The sequence below is a fragment of the Pseudophryne corroboree genome, chromosome 10, assembly GCF_028390025.1.
Source record: "Pseudophryne corroboree isolate aPseCor3 chromosome 10, aPseCor3.hap2, whole genome shotgun sequence".
NCBI lineage: Eukaryota > Metazoa > Chordata > Amphibia > Anura > Myobatrachidae > Pseudophryne > Pseudophryne corroboree.
Window position 1 is genome coordinate 296,635,334 of NC_086453.1, and position 20,653 is coordinate 296,655,986.

The 20,653-nt window shown below is 45.1% G+C and overlaps 1 protein-coding gene across 7 annotated transcripts in view; it reads right to left on the bottom strand.

Moving 5' to 3' along the window:
* Positions 1-2,698: 2,698 nt before the first annotated feature.
* Positions 2,699-20,653, bottom strand: part of ZBTB48 (zinc finger and BTB domain containing 48) — a 67,891-nt gene continuing 49,936 nt past the window's right edge. For 4 of the 7 annotated variants that reach the window (XM_063943401.1, XM_063943398.1, XM_063943400.1 and 1 more), the window contains exons 8-11: positions 18,210-18,358; positions 5,407-5,571; positions 4,278-4,366; positions 2,699-3,111 (exon numbers count right to left, since the gene is read on the bottom strand). In XM_063943401.1, coding sequence (XP_063799471.1) covers positions 2,815-3,111; positions 4,278-4,366; positions 5,407-5,571; positions 18,210-18,358 — 700 coding nt within the window. In that variant the 3' untranslated portion in view covers positions 2,699-2,814. Of the gene's footprint in view, positions 3,112-4,277; positions 4,367-5,406; positions 5,586-18,209; positions 18,359-20,653 lie in introns of all 7 variants that reach the window. The other 3 variants (XM_063943402.1, XM_063943404.1, XM_063943403.1) reach the window with 3 other exon arrangements.

Consider the following 20,653-nt stretch of genomic DNA (forward strand, 5'->3'; position numbering starts at 1 on the left):
ACTAGTATACAATTATGGACGGACTGCCGAGTGCCGACACAGAGGTAGCTACAGCCGTGAACTACCGTACTGTGTCTGCTGCTAATATAGACTGGTTGATAAAGAGATGTCGTAGTATGTATGTATGAAGAAGAAAGAAAAAAAAACCACGGTTAGGTGGTATACAATTATGGACGGACTGCCGAGTGCCGACACAGAGGTAGCCACAGCCGTGAACTACCGTACTGTACTGTGTCTGCTGCTAATATAGACTGGTTGATAAAGAGATGTCGTAGTATGTATGTATGTATGAAGAAGAAAGAAAAAAAAACCACGGGTAGGTGGTATACAATTATGGACAGACTGCCGAGTGCCGACACAGAGGTAGCCACAGCCGTGAACTACCGTACTGTACTGTGTCTGCTGCTAATATAGACTGGTTGATAAAGAGATGTAGTAGTATGTATGTATAAAGAAGAAAGAAAAAAAAAACCACGGGTAGGTGGTATACAATTATGGACGGACTGCCGAGTGCCGACACAGAGGTAGCCACAGCCGTGAACTACCGTACTGTACTGTGTCTGCTGCTAATATAGACTGGTTGATAAAGAGATGTCGTAGTATGTATGTATGAAGAAGAAAGAAAAAAAAACCACGGTTAGGTGGTATACAATTATGGACGGACTGCCGAGTGCCGACACAGAGGTAGCCACAGCCGTGAACTACCGTACTGTACTGTGTCTGCTGCTAATATAGACTGGTTGATAAAGAGATGTCGTAGTATGTATGTATGAAGAAGAAAGAAAAAAAAAACCACGGTTAGGTGGTATACAATTATGGACGGACTGCCGAGTGCCGACACAGAAATAGCCACAGCCGTGAACTACCGTACTGTGTCTGCTGCTAATATAGACTGGTTGATAAAGAGATGTAGTAGTATGTATGTATAAAGAAGAAAGAAAAAAAAACCACGGGTAGGTGGTATACAATTATGGATCGAGTGCCGACACAGAGGTAGCTACAGCCGTGAACTACCGTACTGTGTCTGCTGCGACTGGATGATAAATAATGATATAAAAAATATATATATATCACTACTGCAGCCGGACAGGTATATATATTATATAATGACGGACCTGCTGGACACTGTCTGTCAGCAGAATGAGTTTTTTATAGAATAAAAAAAAAAACACCACACAAGTGAAGTCACACGACGAGTGTTTAACTTTTTCAGGCAATCACAATATAGTATACTACTAACTATACTGGTGGTCAGTGTGGTCAGGTCACTGGTCAGTCACACTGGCAGTGGCACTCCTGCAGCAAAAGTGTGCACTGTTTAATTTTAATATAATATGTACTCCTGGCTCCTGCTATAACCTATAACTGGCACTGCAGTGCTCCCCAGTCTCCCCCACAATTATAAGCTGTGTGAGCTGAGCACAGTCAGATATATAATATATACATAGATGATGCAGCACACTGGGCTGAGCAGTGCACACAGATATGGTATGTGACTGTCTTGTACTCCTGGCTCCTGCTATAACCTATAACTGGCACTGCAGTGCTCCCCAGTCTCCCCCACAATTATAAGCTGTGTGAGCTGAGCACAGTCAGATATATAATATATACATAGATGATGCAGGCATGCAGCACACTGGGCTGAGCAGTGCACACAGATATGGTATGTGACTGAGTCACTGTGCGTACCGTTTTTTTCAGGCAGAGAACGGATATATTAAATAAAACAACTGCACTGCTGGTGGTCACTGTGGTCAGTCACTAAACTCTGCACTCTCTTCTACAGTATCAGCCTCAGGTCAATCTCTCTCTCCTAATCTAAATGGAGAGGACGCCAGCCACGTCCTCTCCCTATCAATCTCAATGCACGTGTGAAAATGGCGGCGACGCGCGGCTCCTTATATAGAATCCGAGTCTCGCGAGAATCCGACAGCGTCATGATGACGTTCGGGCGCGCTCGGGTTAACCGAGCAAGGCGGGAAGATCCGAGTCGCTCGGACCCGTGAAAAAAAACATGAAGTTCGTGCGGGTTCGGATTCAGAGAAACCGAACCCGCTCATCTCTAGGAAATACACAAGAAAGGATCACCAAGTCACACTATATACATTACTCCGCAGAGTATAGACTAACTGCACCATTGAGTTTGAGGAAGTTGAGCATGCTGTTGGGAAGCTTCAAGAACAAGGGGTCCTGTATTACTTAACAAATGGTCACCAATATCCATTGTATTTTACTAGTCAATAACACACTTTAACATAGCAGATAGTATCAAAACCTTGCTGGAACAAAGTGAACATAGGTTTACATTGGCACTATCTGCATGAATGCACAATTAGTAGTAAGAACACATACCACCTGCGTGTACAAAGCTCTGGCTCTCAGGCAAGCATAGAGTAACAGTGGTGTGGTCTAGGTAGACTAAACTCCCTTATCCGTCTTTTGTAGCCCAGAGAAGTCACTTTGTAATGACAATCACCTCATAACTTGTTAGCTACAGATGTCATTTTGTGGACAAATCCAATACTCGCAAGAATCCAGTCGCTCAAAATATTTTAAACTAAAATCTATTTGTATGCCATTGAAAAAGAATAAAAGGGTTTATTTTAATTGATCTACTATCCTGGTTATTGCAGACTGGAGGCTGCTATGAGAAATCCTGCATTTCAACGACATAAATAGTTAAACAAGAACATAATCAGGCAGTGCAATGGGCAGTTTACTATAAACTTGCACACTTTTTCCCTTTTATTTGGAAATAGAATGCACCAATGTAATAAATAAACACGCTATTGTGGGCGGAGTTCTGTCAGCTGATCACGTTTCACACTCGTCAATAGGTATGGTGGCGGTGATGATTATAGACTGTTCCATGACTTCCGCCGGGAACTCGTCCTCTGTACACAGTCTCTGCTCTGTGACGTCTTCTGGAAGAGCGTTGGAGGTGATGGACTCTACTATGATCTCTGTAGGTCCAACGTCCAGTTCTTGGGGGCTCTGTAACCCAATCACCACAGTCTTATCCTCCTCAATTATTAGATTGCGTAGTTTCCGCTGACGTGGATTGTAATTTTCAATTCGGTTGTGAATTTCCATGTGTCGGCGAAGATGAGCCTTTAGAAAGTGTGAAAAAACAAACTGTGAAACATGCTGAAGACAGTGCTTTCATATTAACAAATGCTATCTGTAACGTTAATTACTGCACTCACAGACACTCTCCGCTAGTATAATACTTCCGAAAAATGCACAACCTAAATGATAATTTCTACGATTTATACACCTTTTTAAAGGGACTAAAAAATGTACTCCGTTTATAAATACATGTTTCACTTTGTTCAAGATATGAATGGAGCCTGCTACTCATCAATCAGACATTTAGAAGGCATTTAGGCCCAAATGTATTAAGCCTTAACAAGAGATAAATCTGAGACGCATAAGGAGAGATAAATGACCAATCAGCTTCCTAACTGCAATGTCACAGGCTGTGTTTAAAAAAATGACAGGAGCTGATTGGCTGGTACTTTATCTCTCCTAAGGTGTCTCAGATTTACCTCTTGTTAAGGATTAATACATTTGGGCCTTAGAAGTCTAATCAGACTCAGACTGCAGTTTGTTAATTTACAAGGAGCTAGGGACATCGCGGAACGCAGCGCTTCTGTAATGACGCAATGGAAAGGCTGCATTCAGCCTGAAACAAGGGAGGTTTTCAGTCGTACTAAAGCAAAGCAAATATTTCTACATATTTCCTGGTAAGCTGGACACTGTTCTATTGGAGTAGAAGGCCAATAATGGCTACTGCAACTCTTCTGACCAAACAAATGGGAACTGCCATTAATAAATGCAAATATGCAGAGACTACTATAAAGGATCACAGTGCCCATATCTAGTACGGGGAACATTCTAATGTAGCACAGGAGATATGTGGTGGTAAGTGAGAGTGCATTATAAAAACGGAGGAGGGTGTAGTGCTATAAAGTATGAGCACGAACAATGTACCTTCTATGTAGGAATTTGGCTACATGAGCAATGGTCTAATTCCGTCAGATGGAACCACAGGCTACTGTATCCGCTATGTGACTGTCAGTCAGAAGGCGTTGGCGTTACAGTGACTGTAATGATGTCTGTACATCACATGAATCACCTGTATAAGCTTTAGCCTAACAGCTTGAGGTCAGCAAAACTGCTCTGGTGATCAAGGCAATACACAGTGGATGATGGGCTCATATAATCTGGTCATATATTACATTTGTACAGCAAACAATGGAACTCCCAGCACTCACCTGCCGAGTGAACTTGTACCCGCATTCCGTGCACTCAAACTTCCGTACTCCCCGATGTCTGGCCACATGGACACGCAACTGCTCGGTGGCTAGAAGGGAGGAATCAGACACCATGAGATGTAGCTACGCAGTGATGAAGAGTCAGTATGTCACCTGCACACTAAGGGGCTGAACCAATATTAATGAGATGCAGCCTATTAGTACTATTTACCTTGCAGAGTCTTCCCACTGAAAGTAGCTATACAGCCGTAACTACAGTATTATGTGTGGGGCAAAATGATTAATGAATGATTATGGGTGTCCACGATTATGTATAAAGTGATTACTGAACTGTCAACTGTGTAGAGGCCACAGATTAACCTAGCTGCATTGTCAATTGCGTAGAGGCCACAGATTAGCCTGGCTGAATTGTCTACAGCGTTCGAGGCCACAGATTAGCCTGGCTGAATTGTCTACAGCGTTCGAGGCCACAGATTAGCCTGTCTGAATTGTCAACTGCGTAGAGGCCACAGATAGCCCAGCATAGTTTGGGGTTTGTTTGGCGCCTTATTTGTGACATAGGCATCAGTGATAAATTTTGTCACAAACTTGTGTGGTTAATAGACTCAAACTTGTGCAGGTAATTAGATTTTAGTAGGGGGGTTGCATCCTGAATTCTTGAAATATTTATCCTGCTTCATATACAGTAGGTCTGTTTAGAACTTTATGCAACATCATTACACCTACTGCTTTCATAATAATGTTCCTTCATACCAATAAAAAATAAAAAAAAGGTTATTTATGTCCATTTTTAAATACATGACTTTGCACCAATCACATTTTAAGGCAATCCAATTGGCACGTGCCCAATATAAACAGTGATATGGCAACAAGTGTGGCGTAACATAATGGGGTGGAGTTTAGCAATCCTTCCAAATAGGAAAAGTGGAGGTGCTGCCATAAGCAATCAATCAGAATCTAGCTATCATTTATGCAGTAATCTATAAAATGAAAGATAGAATCTGCTATGGGTAACACTCCTCCATGTCTTTCAGTAGGTTGGATAAATCTCCCCCTATATAAGCAGAGATGACATAAGAGGACATTGATCAGGACACAGCAGCACATATCCTCTTTTTCCCTTATTTACCTTTGAAGGTCTTGCCGCAGACTTGGCAGAAGTAAGGTCTCCCTTCCTGGTGTCGGCTGGCAACGTGCCGTAAAAGGGGGGTTTTGTCGGTAAACCGCTGGTCACAGAACTCGCAGCTAAACGGCCGCTCACCTGTGTGAATCCGGTTGTGCTTACGTAGACTGGCTGAAGAGAGAAAACTACAAGAACTTATATAGGCACACGGATTGTATACAGATAATCAATGGACAGTGATACATACAGTAGTCACTAATTACGCCGCTCAAAAAAAAAAAAAATTCTATAGTCAAGGATATTTGTCGTCCAGGAGCTGTAAGCACGGCCGGCGGCTTTGTGACGTCACTGAGCGATATGAGCAGTCATAATGCTCAGTGTGTATGGGCGGCCGCCGACCACCCGGCACGACAGGGGAAACACTAGACGACGTCGCTCATAGAGCGAAATCGTCTAGTGTGTGTGGAGCCTAAGTCACAGCACCTTCCACTAAGCCTAAGCATTTTAATTTCACAGGATCAATCTTTGTATATAAAAAAAAATAAAAAAAAATATAAACAAATATAGATGTGCCGACCCAACAACCCCAGAGTATGGACCAAACAAAATAAAATAAACACTACCCTCCAAGTCCCCCCACCCTGTAGAACCAAATCCCCAATTTATAGCCTACCTGGGGCCCCAAATACCACTCCCTACTATACTACTAAAATTAAAACCTGCAGACATCCAGAACATACAATATGCGATTAATATATATGACTAATTGGAATATATAGCCAAAAAAGTATTACAGCAGTATTTAAAGAGGGACATCCCCCCCCAAAAGCACATAGAACATCTGTATTAGCCATATTACCCCCCATCCCGGGAAGGCAGAAAACGAAATATAATTTTCGTAAACTGGAGAAACCATATATGAGAAGATCCCAAATAACTACTCAGCGGAATAAAATATGGAGTCATACAACTGGTTCGGTCACTGGAGCCGAAAGACGTGGTAGACTGGAATTACATACGGCTCAACTGGACATATAAACAGAAAACAATACTTGACATTATTTAAGGAGGATCATACCAACAAAAGACCCATGTATCAACTAAGTCAAACACATTTTCCCCCGGTCCCGGCTCGGCAGATGACAGCAAAAACCGGAAAATTAAAAAACTGTGCGGCAGAGAGTCACTGAGAACCACCCAACAATGAAAGACTTCAAATCTTGCAGTGGAGGCCCTCACTGGCAAGTGTAGAATGAAGTGAACTGGAACCTGAACATCTGGATAGGATGTCAATAAAAACCGAACACGGAATCCAATCTAACGCCAAAGGAAGCAGCCATTCTTAACAGGACTGACACAGCTCACAAGTATGGGATGTCGGATAGATGAAACGCTTGCCACAGTAAACAAATAAGGAGGGGATATGTTGTCAAAACCTCCAGGAGTAACTACAAATAGAAGTGAACGTGACATTTTCTGAAACTTGAAGGAGGTGAAATGTCATTCATCAGGGGGCAGAACATTTATCCAAAGTAGGTTCCAGAAGATTAGCCTGTGGTAATGGCTGATCACAACAGCATAAAAGCTGGTCAGCAAGGCTCTCTTTGGACACACTAATAGCCTTCCGGATGCGATCCATAACGTCAGAACCAGGAGAATTTTTTAAAAAGACAAACTTGAAGTCAGGCAAATATGTAAACGCCAGAGATAACAAACCCCAAATCCACCATGAGCTGTACCACAGAATAGGCAGCAGGGGCCTCCTTCACATCGAGAGCCTCCCAGTCACTGAGCCGCAGACCAAGGATGGTGGCCGGATCAGATGTGCACGGTGAGCCAGCAGCCCAGGGAGCACACAGGAACTAGCAAGAAAGAGTTCAACTGCCCCACAACAGGAGAGCCACTTCAAGGAACATGGAGAGCCCAGCGCTGAAGTCAAGAACTGTGGCAGCTGAAATCCAAGATGGCACCCGGCCTCTGAAGCCGCAATACAGGAGAGCAAAGAAACTCCCACAAGTCAGTCGCCTCCGATCTCACGACGGTCCAGGGGACTTCCATTGCGTGGAGAAAGGGATTAGGTAAGTAGTCGCTGCAGCCAGGACTCGGGTTAGAGGCACAGGATAGGTAAAATGGATAGATGAGCCCAAGAACTAAGGAGTGAGGCTCCTACACCATGCCCGTCCAGGCCACGCCCCTATAATGAGCCATCTTGGTATAGGACATTATAGTACTCCTGGGAAAAGGTTTTCTGAGATGACGTTTTATCTGAATGAATTACAAATCCAGCAATGGAGATTTGGGTAAGACCACTGTAATTAAAGGTTCCAATTTAAACTAAAGGAGGAGCAAAGAAAAACTTAGTGAAGGTGCAGCTGGCACTTTTTGGGTAAAGATGAAAAAGCCAGAAATGTGATCTGAAGCCGAAAGGACTGGCCCCCAACAGCGGCCATTGTGCCCCATCTCTGGCAGGCTACTTTCAGCGTGTGCCGTGGAGATCACCAGAAAGGTGAACAGAGGGTGGGATATGGAAAGAGAGTATCACGCAATCACAAGCATCTCTAGTAGGTGACGCCTTCCAAGTTCCCTTGCACTATAGCCTCTTCCCTTGACAAAGTCAGCAGATGGCGAAATGTGTTAGGGCCGATCAGATCATTTCACCGGCGGCTCTGCAAGACTCAGGCCCAGAATTATCATGCCTTGGAGAGTGATAAATTGCACAGTGATAAAGTACCAGTCAATCAGCTCCTAACTGCCATGTTACAGTCTGTATTTTAAAAATGTCAGGAGCTGATTGGTTGGTGCCTTATCACCGTGCAATTTATCACTCTTCTAGGCTTGATAAATCTGGTCCTCACACTGCATCTGTGAGACGCCTCGCAGCAGCTCCCCATTTCCAGAACATAGCTTCTGGAGAGCACTGTGCCGAGACTACTACACAGCAGCAGGGCCGGCAACAGAAATCTTGGGGCCCCATACCATGATATCTCTGGGGCCCCCTCAGATGAGATATTTCTTAAAGCGCAACAGAATTTGCGCTATATAAAACTGTTAAAATATATAAGGAGATTTATGGTAGACTTACCATAGTTAAAGCTCTTTCTGCGAGGTACACTGGATTCCACAAGGAATACATTGGGGTATAAAGTTAAAAGCTTGATCCGAGGCACCAACAGGCTAAAGCTTTGACTGTTCCCAAGATGCACTGCACCGCCTCCTCTATACTGGAGCTCAGTTTCGTTAACCAGTTCAGTGCAGCAGCAGGTAAAAGAGACGGCAGATGTTAGTCACATAGAACCACATTCTCACGACAGGAGAAAGGACCAGCGACTAATTCCATACAAACCCAAAGAAGCTGAGTGCATCAGGGTGGGCGCCCTGTGGAATCCATTGCACCTCGCAGAAAGATTTAACAAAGGTAAGTTCTTACCATAAATCTCCTTTTCTGCAGCGGGGTACACTGGGATTCCACAGGGAATACATTGGGGATGTCCTAAAGCAGTTCCTCATGGGAGGGGACGCACCGTTGCGGGCACAAGAACCCGGCATCCAAAGGAAGCATCCTGGGAGGCGGAAGTATCAAAAGCATAGAACCTCATGAACGTGTGCACCGAGGACCACATAGCCCCCTTGCGCAATTGTTCAGCGGATGCGCCTCGGTGGGCCGCCCAAGAATGTCCAACAGACCGAGTAGAATGGGCTTTGATAGCAGCAGGAGCTGGAAGTCCAGCCTGCGCATAGGCTTGTGCAATCACCATTCTAATACATCTGGCCAAGGTTTGCTTATTCGCAGGCCAGCCACATTTGTGAAAACCAAAAAGTACAAAAAGGGTATCTGACCTCCTGATAGAGGCAGTCCTCTCCACGTAAATACGGAGAGCCCGTACCACATCCAAAGACCGTTCTTTGGAGGACAAACCAGAAGAGATAAAAGCCGGAACCACAATCTCTTGGTTAAGATAGAAAGATGACACCACCTTAGGTAGATAACCAGGGCGAGTTCTAAGAACTGCCCGGTCATGGTGAAAAATTAAAAAGGGTGGACGACAGGACAAAGCGTCTAAGTCAGACACCCTCCTAGCAGAAAAATAGCCAGCAGAAACACGACCTTAAGCATAAGGCATTTAAGGTCCACAGACTCAAGAGGTTCAAATGGAGACTCTTGTAGGGCATTCAAAAAAACAGACAGATCCCATGGAGCCACAGGAGGGACATAGGGAGGCTGAATCCATAAAACACCCGGAGTGAAAGTATGAACGTCAGGAATAGACTCAATTTTTCTCTGAAACCACACCAACAAGGCAGAGATATGAATCTTGAGGGAGGCCAGACGAAGGCCTTAGTCTAGGCCTTGATGCAGAAAAGCCAAAAGTCTGGAAGTTCTGAAAGTATATGCATCATAATTCTTAGCAGCACACCAGGTGAAGTAAGAATTCCAAGCCCTGTAATAAATCCGCGCAGAAGCCGGTTTGCGGGCCTTCAACATAGTTTGAATACCCGCCTCGGAGAATCCTTTGGGCCTCAGGAGTGAAGCCTCAAGAGCCACACCCTCAAAGACAGTCTGGCCAGGCACGGGTAGACACAATGGCCCTGAACGAGGATGTCTGGGCGTTGAGGAAATAGAAGAGGACGCTCACTCGATAGACCCTGCAGGTCTGAGAACCAATGCCGTGTGGGCCACGCTGGAGCAACTAGAAGTAGTATTCCTCCTCCTTGCTTGAACTTCCGTATTACCCTGGGCAGAAGTGACACTGGAGGGAACACTTATGGCAGCCGAAAGTTCCATGGAATTGGCAGTGCATCCACGAACGCTGCTCCGAGCAGGGACCAGTGAGGACTTTTTCCAGTTGATGAGCCACCCGTGTGCTTGTAGGAATTGGACAGTCAGTCCCAGATGACGGAGGAGAACCTCTTGGGAGTTCGCCAGGATCAGCAAGTTGTCCAGATACAGCATGATCCTGATTCCCTGACGGTGGAGAAGGGCCGTCATCACGGCCATGACCTTGGTGAAGATCCAAGGGGCCGTGGCCTGTCCAAATGGCTTGGAATGGATAATGTAGGTTGCCAATAGCAAACCGCAGATATTGCTGATGCGATAAGGCAATAGGTATATGCAGGTAAGCATCCTGTATGTCCAGGGATACCATATAGTCTTCGGGGCCCATTGCTAGTACAATAGAGCGCAGAGTTTCCATACAGAATTTGGACACACTCACAAATTTGTTCAATGATTTGAGGTGGAGTATAGGCCGGAAGGACCCATTTGGCTTCGGAACTAGAAACAGGATCGAATAATATCCTCTGCCTGTCTGGTACAGAGGTACCGGCACTACCACTCTTGTCTGTATGAGGAATTGCACAACCAAGTGTAGAGCTTGCGCTTCAATGGATCCGAAGGGATAACTGTTGAGCAGAACTGGCGAGGGGGGATGTTTCTTGAAAGAGAATGCTTACCCGTGAGAGACAACTTCCCAAACCCAGGCGTCCGAAATGGTCTTTTACCAAGCCTGGGCGAACTGCAGAAGTCGGCCTCCCACCCTGGGGTCCCCCAGGGGGAGGCCCGCCCCCGTCATGCAGCAGGCTTGTCTTGTTTGGAAGCAGGCTGACGGGCGGCCCAGGATTGTTTAGGTTTGGGCTTAGTGGTTTTGGAAGCACAAGACTCGGCCTGACTTTCTGCTTTCCCTGGAGGTCGAAAGGAACGAAAAATGGTACTCTTAGCCTTCGGAGCAGAAGGATTAGTACCTGCGAGAAACGCAGTCTTAGCAGTCGCCAAGTCAATCACAATCTTGTTCAGATCCTCTCCAAAAAGGATGTCTCCCTTAAAAAGGAGCACCTCCAAGGACTTTTTGGAGTCCAGGTCCACCTTCCAGGACCTTAACCACAGAATTCGGCGAGCCAGGATAGACATAGTAGACGCCTTGGCCGCCATTACACCTGCCTCAGAGGCCACCTCCTGAATATAGTGGGAGGCTGTGGTAATATAGGACAGATATTGTCTAGCAGTGTCAGAAAAATCCTGAGACACCTTATTTTCAATTGCCTGAACCCATGCATCAATTCCTTTCGCAGCCCAGGAGGCTGCCATAGTGGGTCTATGTACAGCACCTGTAAGGGAGTAAACAGACTTCAGTCAACCCTCCACAAGCTTATCTGTCGGTCCCTTCAGCGACACGAGAGTCCACCGGAGGTGGAGTTTCCCCACTTGTTACTCAACTCTGCAGGGATAGGATAACGAGCTAGTAACTTTTTAGACAGGGAAAATTGATTTCCTGGAGACGACCAGCATTCCTGACGTATGTCACTTAAATGGTCAGAATGTGGCAAGACCACTTTAGCAACCTTCTGACGTTTGAACTTATCAGGTTTCTTAGATGCAGTAGTAGGCTCAATATCATCATCTATTTGAAAAATTAGCTTAATGGCCTCCACTAGATCAGGAACATCAAACTGGGTTGTAGAGTCCTCATCAGAAGCAGCTGTATCAGTGTCTGATGGATCAGTATATTCCTCATCCTCATCAAAAGAATATCCAAAATATTAGTGGATTGTGAGGAAGAAATGGCCCGCTTAGATGACCCCTTGTCCCCAGAGGGATGTGGGGTAGACTTTTGTCTAACCAAAGACTGATTTAATTGTTGTAACTGGGTAGACAGAGTGTCCGCCCAAGGCGGATTAACTACAGGGACAATTTGTGGCTGCAATGGCACAGGAGGTCCCACAGGGGGCGTAAGACTTGTCACAAGCGTATTCAGCATACTTGAGAATGCTGCCCAAGGTGGGTCCTGATTGGCCACAGGTGCTGCGGGTTGACTGGGAGGTGTATGGCAACCAGTGCCTGAACCATCAGTTAAAACTTCCCCCTCAGGTAAATCCATGGTGCAGAAGCGGCCGCAGATTTCCCGCCCTGTGTGGCAGACATTATAGGGAATGTAGCCTTAGAGAGTAACAGTACAATTTAGCCAGACGAAAATACCTGCAAATAACCCCGTGTTATGTGTCAGTAAATACAGGGCACAAACAGAGGATTTAAGCAGTATGAGGATACTGAAATACACAGTAAAAAAATAAATAGCACTATATAAATAAATGAGACCCTGATGCACCTAGCACCCCAGGGTACAGAATATATTGATAGCAAGTAGTGTGATACACAGGAATGGAATCCACACAGCAGCTACAGGCACACTCAGTCACAGGTACAATGCAGAAGTTATTACAGATAAACAATAAAACTGCACTGGACTAGTAAAACTACATATAGATATGTATGAATATAGATATAACAATGCACAGTAACTACAGGATATATATCACAAAATACTTGTACTAAATATTCAGATAGCAACACACTTGTTCTTAACTAACACTGTCTAAAATGACATGTAGAATACTTAAGTGTCTGTAAATGCACAGCGCTGATGAACTAGGCGGCTTTACAGAGGAGACAGTGCCCTGCAGTCCCGGAGATCAGCCCAGCTAGCAGTGTAAAGATGGCGCCAAAATCTATGTCAGGGAGTGAGGGAGAGAGAAATGCAGCTCCAGGGCGGGAACACCAGCAGTAGATGGCGCCCGGAGCTGGGGGAGTGGCTACAGGTCAGTGCCTTACCCCTTATGCTGGTACTCACCACCAGGTTCTGTGGAGCCTATGTAAAATGGATTTTAGTAAATTAGACCTGTGCTCCCTGCCCTGGTGGATATAGTGGGGTCCCTGTGCAGTAAAGTGTCCACGCCAGCGGAGTGGTCCGTCTCCTGGGACCGGAACCCTCTTACCTCCTCCCTGATGTGCAGCCACGCGATCCTGGAGAGCGTCAGCAGTGGTATGCCTGATGACCGGTGCGCCTCCGCTGCAAGTACCCGGGAACCCGGCAGCGAAGGTATGCAGCGCTGCTGGGGAGGTGATGGAGCCACAGCACAGTATGTCACAATGACATATAAAGTGCTGCGGCCTTTAAAGTCTTCTTAAAAAGCTCTTTTCAGGGCTGCGCTAGGCAGCCCCACCTGTTAGTGACCTGCACTGCAAGCACCAACTTTCAAACTGAGCTCCAGTGCCTGGAGGCGGGGTTATAGAGGAGGCGATGCAATGCATCCTGGGAACAGTCAAAGCTTTAGCTTGTTGGTGCCTCGGATCAAGATCCAACTCTACACCCTGATGTATTCCCTGTGGAATCCCAGTGTACCCCGCTGCAGAAATATACATTTATACAAATACATAAATATGTATATATCTCCTTCCTCCCCCTACACACAACAGTCTACGTCTCTCTCTCTCTCCTTCCTCCCACACACCCCACAGTCTGTCTCCCCCCAATGATTCCATGCTGCATTCGCAGCTCCCCCAGCCTATCCCAAAGCCTTGTATCCCCTCTCCAAGCCACCCTTACCCCGGGGAGAGACTCACCTGTGCTGCACTCCCCAGACCAGAACACTGCACAGCAGACCATACCAGAAGATGCCAATGCAGGGCACGGGAATCCTGGCCAGCGGCGCTGCTGCCATGTCCCATAACTGCCTGCAACAGAGCAGGCACACACTCACTCCGCACAGTCACTTTGTGTGAGAGGCTCCTGTCACTCTGGGGCTGTGGCCGCACCGCCTACAGCTGGGCGTAGTATTGTATGCCGGCGGCCGGGCTCCCGGCGACCAGCATACCGGCGCCGGAATCCCGACCGCTGGCATACCGAAAGCGTGGCGAGCGCAAATAAGCCCCTTGCGGGCACGGTAGCGTGCAACGCTATTTATTCTCCCTCCAGGGGGGTCGTGGACCCCCGAGAGGGAGATAAAGTGTCGGTATGCCGGCTGTCGGGATATCGGCGCAGGTATACTGTGCGCCGGGATCCCGACAGCCGGCAAACTGAAGAACACCCCCTACAGCTCGCTCTCATCCCTGCCGGGTACTTATCAGCATATACTTGGGGCCCCTCTGATCCTTGGGGCCCGGTACAGTTGTCCCCTTTGTACCCCCCTGTCGCAGGCCCTGCACAGTAGAAGCCATCGCTGAGTATCTCCAATGCACAGCGGAGAACCATGGATATTGGAAGGAACTTGATAAGGGTAAGATAGGGACAGCTTTGTCCACTTACTTTTGGAAGCAGACGGGATGTCATCTACTATATCAAGAGCTAAAACATCATTGGTTATAATAGCTGTTTTCATAATTTGTTATAACCAGTCATCTATGTGTATACTACTGCAACCACTGTATAGGCTGCATCCATTAATTTGGTAGGTTAGGGGTAAAATAAGGGGTTGATATAACTATACTAATTATTTAATATCTGTAAAATGAATCTCCCATCTTATTAAAAATTCTTTAGTACCGGTAGCATTGTTCAAATGTTTCGGCACCAATATTACAAAGGGTTTACGGTTATAATTATCTAACCAGTTTAAAACATCCAGTTTATACTGAAGATGTTTATGTTGTATATGATGCATATGATATAAGGATAGAGACATCAGGTGCGGTTCTCTCCTCCTTTCCCTGCTGTGCTCTATTCCCTTCTCCCACTCATGTCCAAGAAATTTATCATCTGTACTATTGGTCTACGATACAATTATATATCCTTATAATCTATTTATACTGAAGATATATATGATGTATACAATATAAGGATAGAGACACCAGATGTAGCTCTCCAATTTCCCTTATACTGTGCTATATTATTCTATTTCCCCCTCTTCCTCTCTTGTCTGAGAAATTTATTATTTGCAGGATTAGCTAATGATTATATCATATATTTTATATATTGTATTTCTATTTAATTTTATTCATTATTCTTTATTTTATTTTATTTTATGCTTACCATATATTTTATTTTGAATCCATTTTTATTTCCCATATATATATATATAAATAAAAAAAAAAAAAAAAAAAAAAAAATTTTTATTATCATTGAGTATAATTTATTAAATTGATTGGACTCATAATTTTCATATAGGTTTATTACTCCTATTTAATCATTATTTATAATGTTTTGTATGAATTTATATGAATTTATATATATTTCATTTGCATCTCAGTGTGGTCTAATGAGCTCATTATGCTCACATAACGTTGTATACTAAAACATTGCTTATTGATTATTTGTATGTAATGGTTAATACAAATAAGGTTCAGCTATTGCTGACATACTGCTGGTTTCTGTTTTTAGAAAAACGCAATCACTTAGAAAGGGTTAAAAATTATCCTCCTGTTTTGGTAACCAATAAGGTTGGATAAGTGGGTATAAAAAGAGACCGTAATCACCTCTAAGCTATACCTCTGAAGAAACCGCCCATTGTGTAGGCGGAGAAACGCGTCAGGTGACTTGCACAACAGTGGAACGCAGGTGGACCGCATAACCGGAAGCCGGAAGCACCGTAACCGGAAGTCGTGAACCGCGGCATTGCGGCGTCCCCTGCTGCCCAGGATTTTGCACAGACGGCTCACTGTCTCCGCTCCCGAAGCAGCAGAATACAGGCCTACAGGACACAGTGCCAAACACACCAGGCACGACCTAAGAAAGACCGCCGCAGTGCGGCCAGCTGTTTGGAGGGAGACAGTTGCGGGACTGGCACTTAGCCACACCAATTGGTGAAGTATAAACAGGCACTATTTCATCTACAGCCTTATTTCTTCTATTTCCCGCAAAGTACATCTGAGCCACTAACAGCACTCAATTCCCTATTATTAACAGTTTAAAGCATGCATGCAAAAGAACTAACAAAATAAAAACTGGGACAGTGCACAAATATTACTTAAAGTCCTGGGACCCAGGACACAGAGATTGCTAGTATATTAACCTTTTTTTAACCATTGCAATATCATAGTAATCTGTTTTATTAATTTGTTGTAGCTGCCACATGGCAACTAAATAATACATGTTGATTTTCTCTTTTTTATATTTTATTTGTACCGATAAATGTCATTTTATTTTTACAAAACCAGCAGCCGTTGTACTTAAAGTTTCCTTGAGCGCCCACATTTCTACTAAATGTCCCATAACTGCCTGCAACAGAGCAGGCACACACTCACTCCGCACAGTCACTTTGTGTGAGAGGCTCCTGTCACTCTGGGGCTGTGGCCGCACCGCCTACAGCTGGGCGTAGTATTGTATGCCGGCGGCCGGGCTCCCGGCGACCAGCATACCGGCGCCGGAATCCCGACCGCTGGCATACCGAAAGCGTGGCGAGCGCAAATAAGCCCCTTGCGGGCACGGTAGCGCGCAACGCTATTTATTCTCCCTCCAGGGGGGTCGTGGACCCCCGAGAGGGAGATAAAGTGTCGGTATGCCGGCTGTCGGGATATCGGCGCAGGTATACTGTGCGCCGGGATCCCGACAGCCGGCAAACTGAAGAACACCCCCTACAGCTCGCTCTCATCCCTGCCGGGTACTTATCAGCATATACTTGGGGCCCCTCTGATCCTTGGGGCCCGGTACAGTTGTCCCCTTTGTACCCCCCTGTCGCAGGCCCTGCACAGTAGAAGCCATCGCTGAGTATCTCCAATGCACAGCGGAGAACCATGGATATTGGAAGGAACTTGATAAGGGTAAGATAGGGACAGCTTTGTCCACTTACTTTTGGAAGCAGACGGGATGTCATCTACTATATCAAGAGCTAAAACATCATTGGTTATAATAGCTGTTTTCATAATTTGTTATAACCAGTCATCTATGTGTATACTACTGCAACCACTGTATAGGCTGCATTATTAGCACTCTATATTTACACACATAGCGCTTCTATATTTATCTATATGTACCCCGTTCCCTTGCCTACTCTATGTCAGGCCCTCTGTCTATAGTGTATTTGCATTTTTAATTGTATATTTATTGATCAAAACTGCACTTTGTGAGCTTTTTAACATGTGGGAATAAAAACCCATAACACAGCAAAAATAAATATATATTGAAATACAAAATCCCCAACTGTAATATTCTCTATTCTGTTCTATTAAATAGTATAGCACAGTACAGTCAGACAGAACCTAAGTATTCCACCAATTACTATACTGATCGCATACAGCTAGGACTTGGGAGTACTGCAGAGGTAACGGCAAGTGCTGGAACTCTGCTGTAATTACTGAGAGTTTAAAGGGACTGAAACAGTTTATAATAAGAAGTGCAGTAAGTAAATAGACTTTATAGTGGGGAAACCTTTTAGTTTGATCCACTAGGATTTAGGTCAAGATGCTGCAGCTAGAGGATGAGATTCAGCACTTGTAATACAAGTTCAATGGCCACCTCTCTGACATGTATCTGGGTGAGTGTAAGAGCAGCAAAGGGATTGATGGGAAAGTAAATACCTGTTCTAAGGTAAGTATGGTATCAGTAGTTTAAGGCTCACACACACATACACTCTCTGTCATCTCATTGGTTGGTCTATCTCCCACTTCCTGAGAGAATCCCACTGACAGTACAGTTACTCACCGATCACTGCCTGTAAGCTTACTACGAGGAGACACTCAATACTATGTGCTGTGATTGCTTTCTGTACAGCTATTGCCCTAGACTTCTTTTACCACCATCACACATTATATTAAATATAGGAAGCAATGCTGTTTAATATAATTTATTAGACCAAACAAAAAGTTGTGTCCTACAGGGCTGTACATCCATTGGCTGCAGGTGCCAATGTATATATAATGGGCGAGTCACATGAACATTTTGGAAAGCACATTTTTCTGAAAGTGGAAACCTGTATCAGATGGTGAGTGTAATTTAAACATTATCTGGCAGGGGGCATTGAATAACCTTGTAGTCTACAGCAGGGGTAGGATATCCCACCAGGCTGGCTGACAAATGTCACGCCAAAGTTTTTGGCTGGAGTACCTCGTGTCTCACCTTGTGTCCGGAACGTCTTGCCACAGAGGTGACACTGGAACGGTTTCTCCCCCGTGTGAGTCTTCAGGTGCATGTTCAAATTGGTTTTCTGGGTAAAAGCATGGTGGCAGAATTCACATACAAATGGTCGCTCATTTCTGAAGAGGGGAAACAAGTTTTATAACAGGATCTGATTTCACCTATGTACTATTACCATCGAAAAGCCTTAATATTGCTCATTTGTAATGTTATTTTCACTTTTATACTAACAATTCGCAGGTAATTTACCCCTCCACTTACAGCTGTGTGGAGGTAGCTGGGTGGTATTGGGGAGATCACAGGGGTTCCGGTATGAATGGTCGACCATGTTATGGTCGACAGTCATGAGGTCGACCACTATTGGTCGACATTGACATGGTCGACATGGACACATGGTCGACACATGAAAATGGTCGATACATGAAAGGTCGACATGAGTTTAACTTTTTTTGGTGTCTTTTTTTGCGTAAAGTGACTGGGAACCCCAATTAGTGCACCGCGTCCCCTCGCATGGCGCCTTCGCTCCGCTACCGCTTCGCTCGGAACACTTTACCGTTCCAATCGTAGTCCATGTGGATCGTAAAGTATGGAAAAGTTCCCCAAAAGAAAAAAAAGTTAAAAAACGCATGTCGACCTTTTCATGTGTCGACTTTTCATGTGTCGACCATGTGTCCATGTCAATGTCGACCAATAGTGGTCGACCTAATGACTGTCGACCATAACATGGTCGACCATGTGAACGGATACCGATCACAGGTAGGTGGAATTGTGGGCTATGCCGAGTGGTAGGTAGTACACAGGGATCCATCTGATTTCAGACTGATCTCTTGAACCTAGGATACGCATCATGATGGTGTAACTGCATGCAGCTTGCAGACTCTGAACCAGAAGCACGAATGTTAGCAGCCAGTACTAATGTTTCCAGCATCTGGTTCCCATCCGGTGCATTGTGGGAAGTATTTAGACTTTCACTTAAGTACACACGAGCCGGAGGAAGGGTTACGTTGTTTTGCGACACATACACACAGACTTTCTATTGACATACAGTGTTCTCTAGGTGGCAGCACCGTCCCTTTATGTATCACTATGATGGACAGGATACTGCACCAGTGCTGCCATTGGAGAATTTGTTCCCAATTCGGGCTTCCCCTTCACCACGACATTACGTACTAAGATCAGCAGGACGGGACAATTGTCTGTGTGCCTCCAGCTAGGACATCTTTCCATGCTGGGGATTAAACGTGAGCTTGTGCCCCGCTGTATTAACCTAAGGTTAGCAAACATTTCCTCCCAGCAACCCAAAGAAAAAGCCCCATTCTACACATCCATTAGAAACACATTAACAAAGTATATAGAATAAAGAAAGGAACCAGGAGCAACATTACATTAAGAAAAGTGCTACATATTTTTAGAACTCTTGATTTCTATTGGATATTGTAGGATTATTGTAAAGAGAAATAGGAAATAGAAATAAGTAATTACCTTTCTCGTAGTCCGTAGGGGATACTGGGATGGTCTAGTGTCATGGGGTATAGATGGGGTCAATTGGAGCCTGGCGCTTAAAAATTTCTTCAGCGTGCCGTCTCCTCCCCTTTATGCCCCTCCCGCAGACCCAGTCTAGGAAAACTGTGCCCGAGGAGACAGACATAATTTGAGAGGAGGAAAATAGATAAGAAAGTGGTGAGAAACAAAGCGGCACACAAAAGGACAGCAACGCTAACCACATCTTGAAACTAGGGACAGCAACAGCAGACCCAAAGAAGAACAACTTGCAGAAACAGCGAAGCACAGAGGTGGGCGCCCAGTATCCCCTACGGACTACGAGAAAGGGAATTACCTGTAGGTATTAAATTCCTATTATCTCTAACGTCCTATGGGGTTACTGGGATGGTCTAGTATCATGGGGTAGTCCCAAAGCTCCCAGACCGGGTGGGAGAGCCCTGAGACCCTTGCAAAACCGATTGACCAAACTGAAGGTCATCTGTAGCCAAGGTATCGAACTTGTAAAATTTTACAAACTTGTTCGAACCATACCAAGTAGCTGCTCGGCATAACTGCAAAGCTGAGACACCACGGGCAGCCTCCCAGGAAGAACCCACCAACCTTGTGTAGTTGGTCCTGAATAGACTTCGGCAGTGGAAAAGCTGCCGAGTAAGCCTGTTGGATCGTAAGCCTGATCCAAAGTGCAATTCATTGCTTCGAGGCAGGACAACCAATCTTCGTAGCGTCATAGAGAACAAAAAGTGAATCAGATTTCCTATGACGAGCTGTTCTCTTGACATAAACCTTCAAAGCCCAAACCACGTCCAAGGACTTAGGCGTAACAGACGTGTCAGACACCACAGGAACCACTATCGGCTGATTGTAGTGAAACGCAGACACCACCTTAGACAAAAATTGCGGGCGAGTTCTGA